The sequence below is a fragment of the Patagioenas fasciata genome, chromosome 3, assembly GCF_037038585.1.
Source record: "Patagioenas fasciata isolate bPatFas1 chromosome 3, bPatFas1.hap1, whole genome shotgun sequence".
Classification (NCBI taxonomy): domain Eukaryota; kingdom Metazoa; phylum Chordata; class Aves; order Columbiformes; family Columbidae; genus Patagioenas; species Patagioenas fasciata.
Window position 1 is genome coordinate 42,352,659 of NC_092522.1, and position 21,971 is coordinate 42,374,629.

Sequence of the window (21,971 nt, forward strand, 5' to 3'; positions counted from 1 at the left end):
TTGCAGGCAATCCCCTTCAGTGATGTGCGTGCTCTGTTGAACACAGAGGTTACTTTCCTGCGTCAAAGTGTGTATATGTACCTCTGCTTATACCATTTGTTGGCGTGACAGTTGCACGCACCCCGATAAGGTCCAGAGCTCTCAAGCGGACAGCTGATGGCTTTTTATCACCTTTTGTACTCCACTGTGTTGGCCTAAATGTCCTACTCAGAAGTACATTTCTGTAATTGAGTAACATAGTCCGAATTCCATGTAGGTGGCACACCTCACCCTGTCCTGGCTATTGGATCAAAGTCACTTGCTCATGTAAACTCTTTTCTGGACTGGTTTACTAGTATCACAGTCAGCAGAAGATGGTGATGGGCTTTTGGAGACTGTGATTTTTAAAACTTCAGCTGTCCCTAATTGAAATGGCATGTGTATAGAAACGTAAATGCTGCTGCATTTCAAGTCATTATCATGTTTTTGTATGTTTGCTGCTTTCTTGGACTCGTGTGAGCTTTTTTTTGTGTGTTGTCTGGAGGAAACGTGTTACACGGAGAGCCTGGAATTAGTGTTTGGTTTTGTCCAAATTCTCGGTACCTTTTGTTGCAGAGGAAAATGGGATTCTGACTGCTTGATGATTGATGGACTGGTTTCCCAGTTAGGAGAACAAGTTGAGAGGTTGTGGCGGAGAGATGAAGGAGGAACTGGGAAATATCCACCTGCTAGTTTACATGTGAGTGATCTGCTCTCTGGAAACAACAATAAACAACCACCAACCCCTCCAAACCCCACCCAAACCCCACCAATTTAGGAAATACAGGAGGTTTGAAAAAACTTTTTCATTTCAGGCACTGCTGGATGTCTATTTGCTAGAAGGTGTTGAAGAAAGCTACAAACATGCAATTGTATCCTTTCTAATTATTTTTATTACACCTTCACTACAGGAACATAAATATACTTACATGTTTGTCACCTGTGTGTCTAATACCATTTTCAGTTAATGCTTCAAACACAATGCAAGTGAAAACATTTAGTTCAGAATGAAATCATTGACTGGGGCATTGGTTCAGGTCTTTGTACGGTGTAATTTTTATGATTTTAAATTTTTTTTTTCAAAAACTCTTCTGATATGATTAAGCAGGGTTCCTGAAATGTCAAAGATAAAAAGCCCCTTTAGTCTTTAATTTTTTTAAGCACCCCTTAAAAGCAGGCCTGTCTATGGCAAATGGCTGCTTACTAGAATGATCCACTACAAGGGGCTACATCACAGCTAAGGGATTTCTAACGGTGCTTTACCAGGACGTGATTTTTGCTGAAATATCCCTTCTCCCGAGAGAAATTATCCCTTTTCTGAGAGAGGAAGATATTTAAAAACTGCTACCCCGGAGCCATCCTCTGAGAGTATGGCCCTGAAAAGGGATGTCAGAAGGAGAAAATGACACTACTGGTGAGCGATCCACATAGCGATCTAAACCCAGTTTTAATCACTCACAGCTAAGTTGTATTGTAAGGATTCCATAGTTTACATTGTTTTATACACTCTGAAATGAGGAAAAAACCCAAACAACTGTAGGATCTGTTTTATTTTGTAATGAAGCACTGGATGTTCAGATGTGTTGAATGTCCAGCTGGTAGCTCCACTGACTAAAGAGGGAACCTGAGTTTATAAGGGAAGCAGTTAAATATGTAAGTTTACCTTTCTGAATGCCTTAGAGAAATCAAAGACTAGTATGGCTGATTTATCCAGAATGCAATTTTCTGCTTAGGACATGACTGTCTCCAGGTTATAACAGCTTAAATGGCAAGACTAAGACATTAGTATTCTCTGCCTCCTACCACTTTTATATTCTCATTTCCTTGTGTCTTTTCTAAGTGCAATGTGATATATTTTTTGTCTTACAAATTTATTTGCCTTAATTAGATACTTGATACCAGACGATTTACTTGCTGCTGGATATCATGCATTCCTTTCCAAATAAGACAGAAACTTCAATTGACTCCTTTCCAACTGCCTTTGCTATCCCTTGGGGTCTTGTTAAGCTTATTCAAGGTTTTTGGCTTCTAGATCACAATGATTATGAAGTAAGTATGTTACAGTTTAGTTACACACGCATTGCAATACAAAGCTGTCATCTGTCAAATGATTTAAAAAATTTGGTGCTTAGAAAAATCATTAGAATAATATTTTGTGGTAGTGCTATGACATCTTCAGCAATAAATTATGATGTGAAATTTTGTTTTAACTACTTTGATGGGAAGTTAATTCAAGCAAAGAAGGCATCACTGTTGATAATGCTTGATATTTGAATTCTCAGAACCATCTGTTTAGGTTATTTTCAGCAGACCAGTTGAGCACTTACATGTCCTGTATCAAGTACTTCATTAGTCGGTCATCTAAGTTCATTTAACACATGTTGACCCCTAAGAAACTTTTCACTGTTTTTGTTGCATTTGAATTCTCAGAGCTAGCTGATTAGTTTATTTTCCCCATAGCTGTTTGGTTTAGGTACTTTGCTTTTTATAGTATTTCATTAGTTGGTCATATAAGTTCATTTAACACACCCTTACTTAAGAAACTTTTGACAATTTTTGCTGCATGTGTGTATGTGTATCTTTTAACAAAGCTGATCTCTACCTACTATAGAGTGCACTGGCCCTGCTCTTTCATCCAGCTACAATCAAAAGTGTGTCATGGCAACATGTGAGAGTTCTTCAGTCCCTCATGTGCCAAGGAGAGCACAGGCAAGCGCTCAGATACATCCAGATGATGAAGCCACCAGTGTCGAGCAGCAGTGAAGTGCGGCTTTTACTCACCGTGCTGTTGTCCAATAGGTAAAGAAATACATCCCACTGTTTGGCCTTCAAGTCTTGTGAAAGGTGGAGAACAAATAATACCAGTCACAACCCCCTACACTTCCTTTAAACTTTGAACGCAGTAGTTTTGGGGCATCTTTTTGGTTATACCATTTGTATTCCTTTACATCTCAAATAAATGAATTTCAGGTGCCTGGTGGAGGCTTGGAGTCTGTTGCAGCAACATACCACCAAGTTAAACATCGAAGAGCTGTTAAAACACATGTATGAAATCTGTCAGGAGATGGGACTAATGGAAGACTTGCTGAAGCTGCCTTTCACAGAGACTGAACAAGTAAGTGTGGACAAGGAAAAAAGTGATAATCACCTCTTTGAAAAGAGAAGAGGCAGAATCCTACTAGATTTTTGGAATGCGTTATTTCTCACAGGAGTGTTTGGAGAAGTTTCTACAGACCAATGCTGGTGTCCAGAGTCGTGAATTTCTTTTAGTCCACCATCTGCAACGTGCCAACTATATCCCAGCACTACGGCTGCATCAGTCAATGAAGGTTAATCCTACGGTAAGCGTTAAAGTTCTGTCAAGTGTGCAGCCTTCAGCTAGGTGTTACCAATGGGTTTTGGTAGTAGTCACAAAAGATCCTGCATTGTTTTTTGTACCCTTCTTTGAACCACTAGGACTAAGTTTCTACACCTTAAGTTACCTCTGAACCTAAAAATTGAATAAAATATTATTGACCACGGTTGACTCCACTTAAAATAATCTGTTTGCATGTGAGGAATAAATATACATTTTCTCTCTTAGTCAATCTTATAATTCAGTTATTCAGATACATATGTGTCATGTAAGGCTTAGATTACTGGAAATTGCTTGTGTCACTCCTTTCTGTGGAATGAAGAGTATATTTTATGTCATCTCTTCTATCTTGCTTGCAAATTGATTTTTTTAGCTGAAAGCAGTCTGATGGCCCAAAATTCAAAATTTGTTTGGTATTCTTTTTCCTTTTTTTTTTTTTAATTTCCTCAAATTATAGTGTGAGCTCTACAATTCCTGACCTTTCGTGTTACCACTTTTATGACAAAAATTCATATCTAACTTCTATTTCTCAAAATAAGCAGATCAAATTTGGTGTTCTGTGAACTTCTGTTATGACTCTGTGATGCACTTGCTGTTTTCCGGAACCATAGGCTTCCAGTGAATCAAACTTATAAGGTGGTCTTGGAACTTTTTGGTCTCTATATCTGAAAACTCATCCAGCCAGATGTCTGTAGGTGGCTTTCTGTTACTTATGTTAATATCCACATCCTGTTGTCCAAGGTAATTTGCAGATGCCCTGTGCATTCAGTCACTTCAGACATTAGTGTTTCAGGAAAAACAAGGCACACCTGCTATTGTATTGTATAAGCCATTTGAAAAGTACAGGTGATAACATGTGTATCACAATAAGGTTCTGCAGAGTGCCAGAACTGTTTTCACTTAAAGGTAAGAGTTTTGTTATTATTCCCATGAGTGCCAGAACTGTTTTCACTTAAAGGTGAGGGTTCTGTTATTATTCCCATCTGCCTTCTGCTTTGCTAAAAATACCAGGTGAAGTTGGTGTGAGTTGATGGGTAGAACTTGCTGCTGCTCTGGGCAGGGCATGGATTTTACTCTGTCTCTAAGGGAAATGTAGCCACTACTTAGAAATAACACAGATAGTTCTGTGCAATGAACTTGTAATAAGTTAACTTCTTGCTTTACACTTTCCATTCATCAGAATGACCGTGATCCTCACCTAAGAGAGAGAGCCATTGCCAGAAATTCTATATTAGACCAATATGGCAAGATCCTTCCTAGAGTTCAAAGGAAGCTGGCAGTAGAGAGAGCTAAGCCTTACTGTTTGCCTTCATCGGTCCTAAGAGAAGGTGAGTTTTAAGGGGGGAAATGTGGTGGATGACTGACCGTCACTTTGGTTACACAAGGTTGATATGTTTTCTTCTTGCTTTCCAGTCTCCAGACCAAAGCCATTATCAACAGTAACCAAACAAACCACTGCAGGAAATGTGCATACACGAGCAACTTTCATCAGTAATGTGTTGTCCAAAATTGGAGAAGTGTGGGTAGGAAATGAGCAGAAACCCAGTTTCTTACATTATGATAGGTAAGCAGCCTTTAACAAAGTTTAGTCTGGAGCTACAAGTTTGGAGAGAGAGAGGAAAACCCATTGGAATGATGTCAGTGTTTTGGAGGGAAGGTGCACCTGAAGGGAGCTTTGGTTGGCTTTTTTTGCACATACAATGTAAAGTCTTCAAGAGTCGAAACATTGTAACTAATACTTGGGGGGAGAGTTTTTCTACTATGATGATCTTATTTATGCAAATACATATATTTATGTTAGGGTAAATGTGTTTACAGTATGTCAGATAGCTGAAACTAAAATGATGATTGCCATCAAGCTGTTTGTTTGCAGAGTTTGATAGACTTGATTGTGTGATCAAACACAAATCTTTTACCGCTTTCTGCCTAGTTTTGGTTTATTTCTGCCTCTATTTAAGAGAGAAACAGAATTATAAACAGCGGAAAAGAAGCTACTAGTTCTCTGATTTTCCTACAGGTGATATGGTCAAATAAACTAGAATTCTGGGATGTTTGGACTTCTGGGGAATGAAAGTCAGTGAAATTTTCCTTTTAATTCCAGTCGTAGAGTTACAGAACCACCAGTCCTGACACACCGTCTCCCTGATGCAGAGTTGTCCGATGCATTTATTGGGACACCAGCTACAAAATTTTCACAGAAATGTTCCAGGTAGAATAGTTTTACAGAATGAATATTTCCAAAAGTTGTTGCTCGTTGTGTTTGTGTGTGTTTTTCTGTGTGTTTGTGTGTGTTTTTCTGTGTGTTTGTGTGTGTGTATACTTTCTGTGTTTTCATAGTGTTTTATCGACATTTAGTTTGGTATCTATTTAAGAAAAGGTCGATTTAGGGACACAACTAAGTGGAGAATTTCAAGTTGTCCTTGCATTGAAATGTAGATAAATTTTCTTCTGACGTTAGAATGACATCACTGGTGCAATAAAAGAGAAAATGCCTGTAACTTGTTTATAGGCCTGATAACGTTACCCCAATAATGAGGATTCACCTGCATTTCTTGTTCAATTGATTTTTTTTTTTTTCTGTATCATCTCAGATTTCTGTAATGCAGTAGGGTTTTTTCATTTACTTTCATATTCCCAATTGTGTCTCTTAACAGATTGCTGGATTCGGTGGTTCATCCTATTCCTTCATGTTCTGCAGCACAGGGTGGTTGCTGGCAGTCACCATGTGGAGCTTCTGCTTCATTCATGGCATCCAGCCCTTTGAAATCAAATCTGCTCAGTTCCATCCCACAAAGGAACTTTTCAGGATCATCACAACTGAATCTACTAGAGACTCCTCTTGTTGTTAAGGTTTGTAACTTAAGAAGACAGGAAGAACCAAGCAAACCAAAAGCCTGTAAACTACATTTAAAATGAAAACACTGAAGTGTTGTATCACAAACACTGTGGGATTGAAATTGTGAAATGTTTTCAGTATCATGTGGTTATTGTAGCTACAGACCTTTTGGAAGCAGCACATTGGGAACCATCTTGAAGAGTTCAGTTCACAGGCAGTTGCAGTATGCATGTTATCCCATAGCTTTATGAAATACACTTGTTTTTATTGCATGGAACAAATAAGTTAAAATTAGACTTTTCAATACACTTAAAGATACCGTTTGTATCTTGACCATCTCCTTTAAGTGCTCAATAGCTCTGTATAATTTACCTTACATATCTAGAAGCAAGAATGTATTTGCTTCAGTTTCTTAATCTGGTCAAGTGAATGACAGCCAAGTTATGTCAGTTAAGTGATGTCAGCCAGTGACGGCTTTTTGCAGGAATTTCAGTTACTAATAGTATTCAACTATATTTCCATTCACTGCCATCAAACAAAGTCTCTTCGTGCACGAAAATTACCCTTTACCTACCTTGTTGGTGCTGTTCTTTTTGCCTTTGCATATCTGAACAAAGTATTTCTCTCTCTGAATTATAACCTTCTGCTTATTAAATATGGTCCATATCATTAAGTTAGTTTCATTGTCCTCCTTTTAAGCTGTCAAATCTTTTTTGAGCAGAGGTAAGAAGACCTGCATGCTTCTAGAGGAAGAAGTGTATTTTTACAGCAGCATCTTTTGATTTAGTCTTGTGCGCAGGCTGTTTAATCAGTGAAAAGAATAAGCTATTACGGTAGCTTTGCTGATTGCCTTTCCTCACAGCAGTGTTTTCAGTTGCTGTATCTGGGGTAACCTTTGAAGTTGTATGTCTGTGAGAAGAGCAGTGTAGAATTTGCAAAAATTACTGGGATAGGAGATAACATTGCAGTCAACAAGTTGCCATATCCTTCTTTCCTCAGGAAATTAATTTGAAAAAAGAAGCATAAGAAGCATGGGGTTTTATTATTTGGGTTTTCATACCTTTGGAAAAAGAGCAGTACAGAGGCTAAGCTTTGTCCTCTCTGCTGGCACAAACTCAGTTTGTAATTGAAAATAATACTTTTGACGAGTGAAGTTGTCTGTCTTGAAGATTTAAATGGTTTTCAATTAAATGTTTCTGTTTCTTTTCATAGAGGGCTAAAGTTTTAGCCACATCCGCTTCTACGTCTGCTTTCCCTGGGTTTACTCCTCAGTCTATTCTCAGATCCAGCCTTCGCACCACACCCCTGGCAACTCCCTCTGCATCTCCTGGACGATCAGTTACTCCTCCTCTACGAACAAAGGAATCCAGAATATCTTTCAAAGAAGAGAACTCGAAAGCAAGAGGGACTGCTGGGGTAAGCTGGGCTGTCGTTGGTGGTTTTTTACAGTTAAAGCCTTTATAGAGTGTGATTTGAATTAGATCTTTTCAAAGTTCGCCGAAACCTCTTATATTGAGAATTGAAATTATAAATCAGAATGGCAGACATGAAACTGGTCAAAAAGGTTACGTCAAACCTTCTGTAGCATCACGTGCCTGCAGGAACATATTCACCAAAAATACCGGTGACCTTGGCAGTTTTTACTCAGGTGTTGTTAGGAGCTGTGATGGTTCCCAATGGCTGGTTCAGCTTCCCATGATACCTTTTCAAATGCTGGTATGGCAGGAAGGTAGGGACTAGAGATTGAGCCAGTTGTTTGGGTTGTTAAACCTTGTGAATGAAGCATCTTTTAAAGCAAGCAAAGGCATGAGCTGCATTTCTTGTCAGTCTCTCTGTTTGCAAGGCTGGGTTTACTTCAGCTGTGGTCAAAGCAGACTCCTGATGAAAAGAGCTGTACTGTTGTCTCTGCTCTGGCTGTGATGTTCTTGGTGTTGCTTTTTGCCTTGCACCAGGGACAGGATTTGTGGAGCTGTCAAATGAAGCTGGTCCATCCAAAATTTGCCCCATTCTACTCCTTCTTTTGCTCTGTCAGTTGGATTCCTTGATCCTGCTCATCATGCAGATGCCAAATTCATGTTCTGAAATCCAGTGCAGAACGAGGGCATGTGCTAGTATCTGCATGTATGGGCTTTCTGTATGTGTACTAACAAATTGTCATAATCTAGTTTTATGGCACCTTTTATTGCCTGTTATAAAGAGTTACTCAGTTGTCACAAAGAGCCTCTCTCTCATATGTGGAGTTCTTGTAATAAAGCAGTGTGGCCAGATTAATGTACTGGTTCCATGCTACAGGCAGAGCGAACACTCAGATATTTTAGTGGTGCATGCAAGCTGAAAAGGCAAACATAAACAGAGAGAAGTCTTGAGTTGTGATTTTACTCCTGCAAAGCTTCCTCTTCTAGAAAACGCAGTGGTGAATCCAGTGAACAGCTTGAGATGGCAGTATAAACAAGCACTTACATGACCAATTTCACCTAACTCCCCAAGGCTGTGGAAACTCAATAAGTAGTCAAAAGCGCAATTAATTTTTACAGTCAGCTTTTAAAAGCTAAGATAGTGCTAGAATGAGAATTAGTTTTGTTACTTAAACTGACACTTGTAAAACATAGAAATATCATGTTTGGTTTTGGTTTTTTGTGTTGTGGTTTTTTTTTTCTTGCTTTCACAAAAAACATATGCATGTCATGGATTGTTAACTTTTTTTTTTTTTTAATAAAGGTAACAGAAGATGATAAAGCTTTGTCTGGAGCTTCATCTGAGCATTATCAGGGAGTGGTGGAGGATGTTTGGTCTGAAAGTAGAGGTAAAACAAATCTGTTTATTCTGAGCAACCCTGAGGATGATCGTGCTGAAATGGAGGAGTCTTCAGAAAGCATACCTGGAGATGGTTTGGAGAAAAGGGTTGTCAGCAATGAAAATAGTAACTTATCTGCCAGATCAGATGAAACTACTTTGGAGTATCATGATGCAAAATCAGCTGATGATTTTGAGGATGATGTCATCTTTATAGCTACTAAATCAGCTAATTCTTCCATTAAAGAAACTGATGGTTTTCAAGAATTGGAGAAAGAAGCTGACAGTGAAATGGTTGAAGATAAATCTTTCCAGATCAAACAACCACAGTCATCAGAACTAAGAGGAGAAGCTGGTGTGTTTCATCCTATGAAACTCTAATAAGATTCTGAATTTTTCAAATGTATTCAAAAGGTTGAATTACTGATGAGCACAACACTTAACAATGAGCTCTTAGAAGTGTCCTAGGCACTTCCTTCTTAGGCTTTTAAAACTCCCCTGTCATTATTTAGGTATCCTGGACATTATGAATGTATGCTGCTGTTACTGGTGTTTCTTGTGTGTAACTGCAGCTGAGAGGCAGTGGTGATTTGTAGGAGTTTTGGGAGGGATAAAAGTTGAAAATGTAGGCTTCTGATTATGCGTTAGGGCTACTTCTGTAGGCTGCAGGTTTTTTAACAGCAAGTTAACTGTATGGCATGCTTTAACTAGATTATTTGGGCTTTTTTCTTTATTTTTAAGCACCTCATTAGTGCCCAGTTAAATTGTTTTCTTCTGGAAGTTTGTCTGCTTGCTTTTCTGCCTCTTATTACAGCTATACTTTTTCCTTTTGCTAGCTGAACAGCTTATGCAGCCTTTTGCAAGCCTGTTTCAGTTGTTCTTTGGTAATTCAGCTCAATTTAACTCATTCAAGCCAGTCCAGCTTCTGAGGATGTGTTCATATGAGCAGGTCTGCTGGCAGATTAGAAGAGATGTCGCTTACTAGCTGGAGAGCAGTGATGAAGAGCTGGGAATTAAAGTAGTGCAGGAACAGGGAGAAGAAGTGCAGGAAGTTTGCTATTCCTGGGACATGTATGCAAGTCTCAGTTCTATGTGTGAGGTCTTGTAATAGTTTGTGTACTCCAGTGTCAGTGCATCTTCATCTTGATTCAGTCCTAAGTCTGAGATGATTCTGGAGGATCCTGGAGAGTAATTGAGTAATTGTTGCTACTGAAGTTCTCAGCTTCTTTTCTTCGGGGAAAAAAAACAAAGGGTTCTCCAAGTCTGAGTGTTTCTAGTAAGACAGGTGAAAACATTTGCCTGCCCTAGTTTAGCTGTCTTTTATTTGGATGAGAAACCAAAGGTGCTTTTCATTAAGAATAATGCTATGGTACTAGTCATTAAAGAATAACTTAATAAATTTTGTCGTTGCTGGACTATGGTACAAACAGTTCTCTACAATTTCAGTCCTCTGGAAGCAGTAGAGGCCAGTCAGTATAGCTCTTGTTTTGCCTGAGCTAGCAAAATTTTCCCAGTCCTGTATACTGGCTGGAAAATTAATTGTGGGATCTGGGCGAAGTAGACAGTAGAAACAAAAAAAAGAAAAGGAGGATGTTTCTAAAATTGAATCTTTTGAGATAAAAAGAGATTAGCAAGCAGTTGGGTTTCTGCACCACCAGTCAAGCAGTAGAGAAAAAAACAAAACAAGAAAAGACCTTAGAAACATTTTTGTAGAAGAGGGGAAATGGAGTCAATAAAGGAAAGCAGCATTGCTGGAATGAGATAAGTATCCTAAGAGAAATAAGAAAACTTACTACCCAATTTTAACAAGGAGGGGTGTTTTCTGAAGTTTTTATGTATGAGGTCACTAACATATCAAGTTTTGTTTGTAAACAGAATAGCAATGATCATTTTGTTTTCTTGACTGAATTTGTTTATCAGACTTGTTTTACTTGAAAGAAGAAGTCAGACTTTCTGTGCATTTGAAGTCTTGGTAGTGTTGGTTTGTGTAGATCACTATCCTAGATAAAATACATAAAGGGTCATTTTAAAATTGTGTGAGCATTTTAAAATAAATGCTGTTAAGTGCCCCAGGGAGGTCATCCATCTGTCTGTATTTGTAGGATTTGTGGAAGAATCAAGTGCTGGATGTTTTACCCTTCCTGAGGATGATAAACTGGTGTTTACAGCTGCTGAGGCTGCTACTGTTGGGACTTCAAATGAAGGGTAAGATTATAAAATAGATATATCTTTGGGTTCACACAACATGCAACTGTTGGATTTCCTGTGTTTGAAAACTATCGTTTTGACCTGATATTGGTTACTCCCTGTGTTCTTAAATGTAATGGCTTTTCTATTATTTTCTGTCTGTGAAAATAACTAATTTGGCATTAATATAAGTCAGATTGACTAGCTGTCAGTTTGAGCCTTTTTTCTCAAATCATTGCAAACTCCAAAGTATGATCATAAAGATTTGACAGTCTGCATAAAACGTGTTACAGTTCGAGGGTTACTAAGTGCAGATACTGTGAACCTAAGCCCTGCTTTTGTCAAATCTGTGGAGCTAAAAATTACCCCTGAGATTCTTGTAACTTTAGCGGGTTTCTTTTGGGGTTTGAATATTTTCTGGCAATATTTTCTACACTTCTTTTTCTTTGTGCTTTCGGTTGCCATCTGTTTGTTTATGGAAATGGAAGGACGTTTTTCTACAAGATACTTTAAAAACTGCAACTGTTTAGTGATAAAGACAATGTTAGTAAATAACCTTTCATTTCAAGTGTTAACATACACTGGTACAAACTTTGGTTCAGTTTGTTCCAGACCTCCAATATAGCAGTTGCAGTCTTTCTACAGAAGACAAATCATATATTATTCTTTAATACAGCTCTGTTGTTACGTTATTGTCTAGTGTTAGGTAGCCGGGAAGAATGTGAAGTACTTGACTCATTGTATAACATGAGTCACAAATTGAATGTAGATATGTTGGTGAAGGAACTTCTGATTTTTCTTAACTTTTCCTGTTCTGAAACTTGAACATTTTACGATGAGCATAATTTGTAAAGCTCTTCAGGATTTGTTTTGAAGCTTTATGAATAATTTCTCTCTTTCTATTCTTGAAGTGAAACAAACCACCAGGAGTCTGAAAATTCCTCTCCATTGGAAGAAAAAGCCATACCGGTTGCAATAAATCCACAGCTTTCTGAATTGCCAGAGGCAGCCAGTGAATGTACGTACAGTATGTTGGGGGTATTATGTGACTTAAGGTAGCTCAACTCCTGAAGCAAAATGTGTAGTTACTATTTTAAAAGATGCTGCATCCTCTGTACTCAGATTGTGAACAAACACTAGCTACTGGAGTGCCTCTACAGCCACCCTTTCCCCTGTTGTTCCTTTTCTCTATGGATTTGCCAGCTAATTTTCCCCTTCTTTTTTAAAAAAAAAAATAATTTTTTTTTAATTTTTTTTTTTTTTTTTACTGTGGGGATACCATCTTTAGCAGATAGATAGTTCTGGCTTCTGTTTTTTGGAGAAAGGCCAATAGATGTGGCAGAATGGAGAACTGTACTGTTGGCTCCTGCTCCTTATGTTACTTCCTGTTGCTTAAACCTGTGTCATTTCTCTAGAAGTTAAACTAAAATTATATACATCTTTTCCAGCTGTGATAAGTGTCCTTGATAGTGAGGATGTGGCCAGTAGTCATTCAGAAAATCGCAGTGAGGGGAAGCATGTGGATTTACTTAAAGAACATAACCTAGAAGCAACTGAAGCTGAAGAAAATGTTCATTTTCTGCAGGAAGAAATAACTGTTTCTAACAATCTTCCTAAAACTGAGGAGATGAATGTAAGTAAACTTTTTTCCCATCTCTACAAAATAGAAAACACTTGGCAAATTGAGGACCGTTAGAAGGCACACAAAAATCCATTTCTTTAGCTAGTTAACACAAATTAAAACAAAGGGCAGATGCGTTTTTATCCTATGCATTTTCTGTACAGCTAACACTGAATAGAACCTGTCAAGACTTGCATCTTTGAGAGCTGTCATAGTACAAAAAATCCCTACCTAAACTACTTTTTTAAAATAACCATGCACTCATTTGTTTTACTATAACTTAATTATTTGACTTAAAAACCAAATAGATTTAATGTTAAAGACCATGGGAGTAGTTCAGGAGTGTAACTTCTCAACATCAGAGACTATGTACCAAATGATAAAATTATTTGGGAACCAAACTCGTTTTCAGAACGATGTAGGTACTTAGATACTTCACTATTTATTCCTTACTAACATAAACAGAATTCCCAATAATGAGTTAATATCAGTGTCAAGATATTTCCAGCTGCCTAAAACTTTTTTTTTTTGCAAAAACGTGTATTTTTTTTAACATCTAAACTTCATAAAATATGAATTTGAGAAGGTTGCTCACATGTAGTGAAAATTAGAACTAGAGATTCTCCAGTTGTCCCAAGTTTTTCACCATTGTTCTTACTTCTTCTAGGGATAATGAGTTATTTGGAATCATTGTGGATGTCCCCTAAGTACAGTATAGAATACACTGTCAATTTCCTATAGAACTGTACTCACAGGAATTCATGATAGTCAAGTGAAACACAAACTGAAAGGCAGGCGTACCACAAGTAGGTTGGTCTTAAGTAACAGAAAACGCTTTTCAGTGTCCCAGATTTCAGATGAAGTTAAACAGGCAGTCACTTATTTGGCTCACCTCGGCTTTGGGATTAGGACAACACTGTAGAGATGATGATTATGGACTTGGGAATACATAAATCTCCTATGGGAGTAAATGGAAAATTTGTGACATGAGAAAGGGAGCAGGTACAGGAGATGGTCCCAAAGCTGCTGCAGTCATTCCTGTAGCAGTACAGTGAAGGTTTTTCTGCTTTTTTTATAACTGGTTCTTACTGTTTTCTGTGTAAACATCTGTTTCTGGCTTGTCTGCCATCACTGAATTTAGGACAAACTACTTCCTGCTTTCTTGTTTGCGGATTTGTAAGCAAAAAGGAAACTTTTTGCAGATGAGTATTTCTTGAATGTAGTGTTGAAGCATGGCGTGTTGCTATCGTATGATGCTTTGGCAACTTCTGACAAGGCAGGAGGCAAGAAAATAAGCAGATATTTGGGAGACTCCTGTTGAGTGGCTTCTCCCTTCTGCCATCATTAGCTGGCACTATAACTCAGATGGTTGGGCAAAGGTCTTTACACAGTGATTAAATTCTCTTGATCATCTTGAGTCACTTGAAATACTTAAAAGATACTATTTTTGTTCTCAACATAAAAGCCTGAGTATGTCATGTGGATTTAGAAGGAAAGAAGATGGAGGTATTGAGAATATAGGTGTTGTCTCACACACTCCCAGTGACTCTATCAAGTGCAGTGTTGAGCTGTCGGATGAGATACCCCACCAGTCTGACCAACTATCATGACTGAAACTTTAAACTGTAGTAACATAACTGTATGTTACCCTGATAGATGCAGAGTTGGTCACTCTGTGTGGATTTGTAGCCAGTCCAGAGAGTCCTTCAGTGGGATGATTTCTGCCACTTGTGCTGTGAAGCTTCTTGCCTTGCTCACGGGTGGTGGCAAATTATTATTCATGAACAGAAACGTCAGAAATGGAGCCCGTGGTGGCATTTGCTGAGCACTCTGTTCTCTGTCCCTTAAACACATTGTCTTTTGTCTCTAGTAGAGAGTACATTGTATGTTTCTAACTTTACATTTGGAGGTGATCTGAAAGGAAAAGCGGTGTTTTGAAGTTCATCTTTTTGCTAGTTAATATGTTAACAGACATTTTTTAACTTTAGGTTATTGAAGACAGTACGGTTAAGGCACAAACCTCAGAAGCAGCGCCTGAACCATCGCCCTACAGTGAACTACATCCATCAGGCAATATTCAGTGCCCCTATGATACTATAGAGCAACGGTTTGCGTGTGATTTGCCTGATAATAGAGATGGTGAATGTGATTCAGCTGAGGGAGATGGCGAGTTTTTTATATCTCAGAGTAATTTTACTTTAGTCTTGGAAGGAGAGGAAGGTGAAGCAGATATGGGAGACCCTGCATTGGCAGATGCTTCTAAACTGGCTGGCACAACAACAGAGGAAAGGCCTGTAAACAATTTAGGAAACATTGAAAACCAAGAACATGTTACGAACTCAGTGTCTACAGTAACTAGTGATCAGGAATCTCAAAATATTGCAGAGTCACTCCCATATGTGCCAGAACCCATTAAGGCAGCTATTGCTGAGAACTTACTCGATGTAATCAAAGACACAAGAAGTAAAGAATTTACATCTGAAGTTGTAGACCAGTCTTTTCATGAAAGCATAGGGAAAAAGGTAACTAGATTCCAGAAGGCAAAAGCTGCCTTAGCAATGGTGCCAGAAGGAATGGAAGATGAAACCAGCAGACATGAAGTAGAGCACGTTGTCACTCCTAGAACACGCACACGGAGACAACTGAGTAGAAACCTAATTATTCCATCGGCAGGGGTTCCGCAGCTGCTGAAGACAGATGAACCGGTTCTGTTTGGACTGTCTCCTAGGAGAAGTACCAGGCGAACAAAGGCAGCATCTGAGACTTTCAGTCTTCAAACAGAACAAAATGCTCAAGATCAGCAAATACCTGTGACCCCCGTTACTCCCAGGAGAGGCAGGAAGCCAAAACAGCCTGATTTAGAAAAAGTAGGGAGCAGCCACTCCTCCAGTGGGCCAGTATTGTCTGTCAGTACGCAGTCCGTAGCCGTTACTCCAAGAAGAGGATTAAGGAGAGCAAAGGAAGCTGCATCTGAGCTCTTGGAAGAGGCTAATGAGGAAGCATCTCTTGCTGAAGGTAACCTCATTGCTTCTGCTAATTCCAAGAGGACTAGAGGAGGAAAAAGTTCAGCAGGAGATCAAGAAACTGCCCACACTTACGGTGATCATGAGATCAAACCAGCAGTCAGTCCCAGTAGAAGTGCAAGGAAACCGAAAAGTATTAATTTAGAATTTACTCAAAGTGTTGTCAAGGATCAAGAGGTGCAACCTAGTGACCAACTCCTTTTACCTGTGCCAACTAAAAGAGGCAGAAGAAGAAAATTGAGTTTATCTGAAGTTTCAGACAATTCTGAGCTTGATGTGTCTAAATCATCGCTTCCTCAAACAGAATTTAAACTTCCTGTCACTCCTAGAAGAAGTGCTAGGAAGCAGGCACAAAGTCTCTTGGCAGACACAGAATCTCTCTCTACTCAGGAAGACATACATTCAGGTGGGAAAGTGGAAATCCTTGATACTCCTAGGAGAAGAACAAGAAGAACTCCACGTGCTCCACCAGAAAAAATGGATACTCATGAGCAAACACCTACACAGCCAAATGAGGAATCCACCACACCCAGAACTACAGTAAGGACAGGGCGTCGGGGCAGAAAGAGACGATCAATATTGGAGGAGGAGGCCTTGCCCCAAGGACCTGGTGTCAGTCCTTTGCTGCTTGAAGACATAAACCCATCAGGACATGGTGAAACACCAAGAACTCTGACTGATCGTATGACAAGAACCAGATCCCGCAATACTGCCATGCGTCAGAAACTGTCTGCTGAGGAAAATGAGTCCTTCATTTTCTCTCCTCCTCTCACAAAGCTGACAAAGAAAGGTAAGAGCACTATATATGCAAAACAGGGCATATTGCTGTTTGGTAAACTACAGAAAACAGACTGTGAGGATGGCTTTAAGTATTTTAAAGCACTTAACATGCAAAATAAAAAAATTGGAAAGAGGCAATTCATCTTTTCCCCGAACTCCATGTGACTGACTGGTGAGTTGTGGTGGGAATAGATGAGGAAGGAGGCTGATGTAAGAGTGAAATGAAATTTAAGCTTATTTTTTGTCATGAGCTAAATTTCTATCAGTTTCAAAAACTGAGGGTATCTGTCAATATGTGATGGCCACCCCTTCCTCCAGCAGAGAAATAAAGGAGACATGATTCCATGTTCTGTTCAGTTTTTAACTTAAAATGAGCTGCATCTTGCAACAACTGCACAGCTGTTTAATTATGTGATTGTTTTTCATGGCCATACATTTTGTTAATGAAGTTACTGTGCATAGGGTTCTTTTTATTAGAGTACATGATTAAAAAATTTTGAGATATGTAAGAACTGTTGATTCCACTTGAGCATAATATCTTTATGTAAGTGCAGGTAAAATCACTACTCTGGCTTATTTTTGTGTCACAATTTACTGTAAGAGAATGGATCCTAAGAGACAGTTACTAGGGAAAAAATACCTCTACAGTGAGTATTTATAAACGTGATTGGAACTTTCATTTCACAAAGTTATTGTGCTCTTGATTATCTTGTGGTGAGACCACATCTGGAATATTGTGTCCAGTTCTGGGCCCCTCAGTTCCAGAAGGACAGGGAACTGCTGGAGAGAGTCCAGCGCAGGGCAACGAAGATGATTAAGGGAGTGGAGCATCTCCTGTATGAGGAAAGGCTGAGGGAGCTGGGGCTCTGGAGCTTGGTGAAGAGGAGACTGAGGGGTGACCTCATTGTTTACAGATATATAAAGGGTGAGTGTCACGAGGATGGAGCCAGGCTCTTCTTGGTGACAACCAATGATAGGACAAGGGGTAACGGGTACAAACTGGAACACAAAAGGTTCCACTTAAATTTGAGAAGAAACTTCTTTTCAGTGAGGGTGACAGAGCACTGGAACAGGCTGCCCAGGGGGGTTGTGGAGTCTCCTACTCCGGAGACATTCAAAACCCATTCAAAACCCGCCTGGACACATTCCTGTGTAACCTCGTCTAGGTGTTCCTGCTCCAGCAGGGGAATTGGACTGGATGATCTTTCGAGGTCCTTTCCAATCCCTAACATTCTGTGATCAGCTGTAATTTAACATCACTACTCTTTTTGTATAATGTACGTGCATGTTAACAATACGTTGTCATTTTAGCTGGAAAAGAAGACTATCCTGTGCAGCTTAAGGATTTAGACCTGGACTTGTCTTCTCAATTTGTCTTTTCACCCCCTCTTTTGAGGTCAAGGAGCAAAAATGTATCTAGCATTTCCCAAATTGTGAAAGCACCAGTAAGTAAAAACTTTAGTTGTCCCATGTTCTTGTTTTGTGCTCTGTATTGCTTTTTCAAATAATGTTTTGCAATGTCTTGCCTTTTTCCTTGGATGTTTATCTGAAAGAGAACTTTAAATTAATAGCTAAACAGTGGGGGGGGTTGTTTCTTGATGAAAACTAGCTACAAAAATCAATTTTGAATCTGTTTAAGTCAATGAATATGTATTGCTTTACGTTTAACGAAAGGGTGGTGAAACACTGGCACAGCTTGCCCAGAGAGATGGTAGATGCCCCGTCCCTGGAGACATTCCAGGCCAAGCTGGACGGGGCTCTGAGCAGCCTGACCTAGTTGAAGATGTCCCTGCTCATGGCAGGGAGTTGGACTAGGGGACCTTTGATTCTAAAAGGCGCAGTGGCTTTCTTTAAACTTGGTGTGTTGCCTATTAATTTCAGAATTTGAACTTTTAGGATGGTACAGTAATTTGAGGTATAAGGTTAGTTTTTGTGGAGAGTACCTGTAATGTGTTCAGAAATAACTTTGGCATGACTTGTTCATGAAAAAAACATTGTTTTGTGTTCTGTACAAGTGTAAGAACTTGTGTATGAGTAATGTTTTTGTTGCCTTAACATAGGAGCTTCCAATTAAGGAGGAAGAGGATGCCAAATCCATAGAGTCTGTGGGAAAGCAAAAAATAAAGAGGAGTGGAACTGCAAAATCAAAAATGAAGAAAGCAAGCAAGTACGCGATTCTTTTAGACACTTACTCCTTTATTCTGTTAGTGGTTCAGCTGTTAGCCACCTAACTTCCTCTTCCTCTCCTGTCTGTGCAGTTGTGCTCTGACTTTGAGTCTGTCCAGCCTGCTGGTCTAATAGGCACCTTTTCCCCCACTTAATGGTTTAGTTTTCTCATGGAAACAAAAGAGGGAGGGAATAGAAAAGGGCAAGTGGATACTATTCTTTGCAGTGGTGGTGTACTCTTAATGGCATCTTATTCTACCTTACGAAACCATGCTCTGACAGTCTTTAGTTCCCCATACAAGGCAGGAGTGGGTCAGACAGTGAGTAAGGAGAACTGCTTGTTTCTGCACGTTTTCTGTTTCCTTCTGGCATGCTGTTAGAGGACATCTGCTTTTTAAAAGCTGGTGTGGGAGGCCTCTAAAAGCTCATGAACAGTGACTGAGAATGCTTGGGACAGTCTGGTAAGGAATAGAAGTCAAGGGATGCTTGTCTAGGTATGTTTTCTGCCTTGATCCTACCTGCAAAGAAGGTCATAAATAATTCTTTGGCATTGATTTCGTAATTCCACAGGTTTTTTTCCTTAACTAAATACTGTTGGTAAGAAAAAATCAATTTGATTCTTTCTTTTCAGAACCACAAGAAAAGGTTCTTGGTCACCTCCCCCAGTGGAAATAAAATTCATCTCTCCTTTCGGAAGTCCAGTGGATGGAACAAAAAGCAAACAGAAAGAAACCTCAGACGCAGCAGAGAAGAATCTACGAAAGAACAGAACAAGACTGTCTAATTTTCCAAAGCCAGTTGTGCGCCGGAAGATGCTGTAACTGTTTTTAAAGTTTATAGTGTACACCACTGTTTGTAAAGTCATCACAATTGTCTGGATTAGTAAAAAAAAAAAATCATCTAATTTGGGAGAGATAATTTATATAAATTATTGTAAAATTTCATAAACAAATGGTCTTCAATAAGTAACTCCATATGGAGTGCAATTTCCTCAGTCAATGCAGTTTTCTATTTTATATTAAGACTTCATACATTTATAAAATGTGTAAATACAGCTTATTTTAGGGATGTTAAATAAAAATGTATACTTCACAATATGCTTACTGTCTGATAGCTTTTTGAGTGAATAGTGGGTTGAATGGCCTATATTGCTCAGCAATTTTACTGTTGGTTTGCAAGAGTTGCTGACCCTTAAAAGTGAGGCCAGAAGCTTTTTAAGCTTTTTAAAAGTTTGCTTAGAATTGCTATGAGAAATAAACATTTAAAACATACTCGTTTAAATTTTATAAATGATGTTTGACCTTCTGGCACAAATAATTGGACTCAATGCAAACTGGTAATTCTTTACATTCACAGTTAAGTTGTACTATATTGAAGTCAGAATGTAAACAATTGTATTTTAAGCTGTGCAATATTTTTTTGTATTTGTCTTAAACTTTGGGAAAGCTGCTCCTCACTTCATAAAACCACATCACACCTCAGGTGTTTCACTGTTTTTTACAATTTGTTGTCAGCAAAAAGTTAACAAAATAGAGGGTGTGATGTGTATCAAATTTAAAGGGATATTACCCACATACTTTGAAATTTGAGCCGAAATTATTTTATAAGGTTAATTGGAATGCTATTATAATTAAAATAATTCTTGTCTGTAAACATATTTTGCAGTATTTGAAGCCTGCATATCTTATAGCACTGTAAACATGGTGGTAAAGCTAACATAATAGTCTGAAAAAGGTACAAAAATGTACAGAAATCTTAGTTACAAACCATATTTTTGAATTATTATTTCATTAATAATCTTGGGTTATGGAGTAAATGTCCCTATAAAGCTTCAATTTGTAAAAATAAATTCAAAAACCTATTCTTTTAAAAGCAGACATGGAAGTACTATTTTGATGTGCAGTCTTTTAGACAATGGATTATTTTTATGTATGTTAATTTATATATGGATGCAACTTTGAAGACTACAGAATGGTGGAACCTGACATTAAACTTTTCAATTAGTAAAAACTACTCCAGTTACTCTAAGAAATGATTTCTTGCTTAACTAATACCTTGTACCTAATAGATGAATGTATTAATAACAGACTAGGCTTGTAAAAAGTATTTTCTGGGGCCATGATTTTTCTGTCTCAGAACAGGTCATTCTAGAGAAGCAGCTGCATCCACTTGGATACTTTTTCTCCTTGGGAATATTTAATGACTGCATGAAAGCTTAAAAAATGCCACATGTTGACAGTGTGGGAGTGGCAGTTTGAGACCTTTCAGTCAGGTTAGTTATTAATTGCTCTGAATATTGTACTTGAACTACAACATAAATATGTCAAAAGGGAAAGGGACCAGGGAAGTTCCAGCAATCTTGTTAAATTTCTCATTATACAGAAATGCAATGAATAGCTCAGAAAATGGGGTAAAAGATCTTTCAAACCAGACTGGAAAATGGAAGTCAAATCTGAATATATATATTTTGTGTAGAGCACAGGAGTATTTATAGAATGCTCCGGTTCCTGATCTAAGAGAAGTGACTGATGGAATGCTACTGAAGATTGCTGAATAGGGTTTTAACATGTTCCTGTGGTTTATACTTGGAATGTATTTTTTTGTATGAAAACCAATTAGAACAAATGAAAACATTCTAGTAGCTGATTTTATCAATAATTTGTAGTACTTTTTAGCCTCTTTATTTTCTAACCAGCTCAGCTGAATTCTCATTTGGCAGTGCTTTGGAGGAAAAAGAAAGCAATCGTAATAACAACAAAATTGGCATGAGGTTTAATAACTTCCTGGAGGTTTGTAGTAGTCCAGTAATTTTTTACTGTAAAGGAGGTTTAATCCAATTATGTGTTAAAATGTTTTCCTCCATTTTTTTTCAGTTGCATAGATTCAGTGCATAGTTCTTGGGTGCTGACCAGTTTCCCCAGGGAGCAGTTTAAAAAGGAGCGTAAGCATAATGTGTGACAAGGAATGGGATTTCAGAAAGCTGAATGCCAAGGAGGGTAATAGAAGTAAAAACAGGCACTGGGAATTTTTACGTGGGGCCTCAGAAAAGCAAGAGAAGCTGGCTAACGGCGTTAGGATGGCAACTCCAGGATGGGATTAGAATGAAGTGGAGAAAATGGTTTTGGCTTGGGTGTTTCTGTGTGGGTTTGCTACAAGTATGCGAAGGACAGAGTGGAAAAAATTGTTTCAACA

At 38.5% G+C, this 21,971-nt stretch overlaps 1 protein-coding gene across 3 annotated transcripts in view; it reads left to right on the plus strand.

Annotated features, from left to right (window-relative positions):
* Positions 1 to 20,792, plus strand: part of LOC136099448 (protein ELYS-like) — a 41,338-nt gene extending 20,546 nt beyond the window's left edge. For all 3 annotated transcript variants that reach the window (XM_065833668.2, XM_065833665.2, XM_065833667.2), the window contains exons 19-37: positions 595 to 718; positions 834 to 890; positions 1,921 to 2,067; positions 2,630 to 2,817; positions 2,989 to 3,133; positions 3,228 to 3,359; positions 4,554 to 4,701; positions 4,787 to 4,937; positions 5,475 to 5,582; positions 6,028 to 6,223; positions 7,422 to 7,625; positions 8,928 to 9,357; positions 11,105 to 11,207; positions 12,101 to 12,207; positions 12,638 to 12,822; positions 14,799 to 16,623; positions 17,925 to 18,058; positions 18,674 to 18,780; positions 19,411 to 20,792. In XM_065833668.2, coding sequence (XP_065689740.2) covers positions 595 to 718; positions 834 to 890; positions 1,921 to 2,067; positions 2,630 to 2,817; positions 2,989 to 3,133; positions 3,228 to 3,359; positions 4,554 to 4,701; positions 4,787 to 4,937; positions 5,475 to 5,582; positions 6,028 to 6,223; positions 7,422 to 7,625; positions 8,928 to 9,357; positions 11,105 to 11,207; positions 12,101 to 12,207; positions 12,638 to 12,822; positions 14,799 to 16,623; positions 17,925 to 18,058; positions 18,674 to 18,780; positions 19,411 to 19,600 — 4,681 coding nt within the window. In that variant the 3' untranslated portion in view covers positions 19,601 to 20,792. The remainder of the gene's footprint in view (positions 1 to 594; positions 719 to 833; positions 891 to 1,920; positions 2,068 to 2,629; positions 2,818 to 2,988; positions 3,134 to 3,227; positions 3,360 to 4,553; positions 4,702 to 4,786; positions 4,938 to 5,474; positions 5,583 to 6,027; positions 6,224 to 7,421; positions 7,626 to 8,927; positions 9,358 to 11,104; positions 11,208 to 12,100; positions 12,208 to 12,637; positions 12,823 to 14,798; positions 16,624 to 17,924; positions 18,059 to 18,673; positions 18,781 to 19,410) is intronic.
* Positions 20,793 to 21,971: the final 1,179 nt, after the last annotated feature.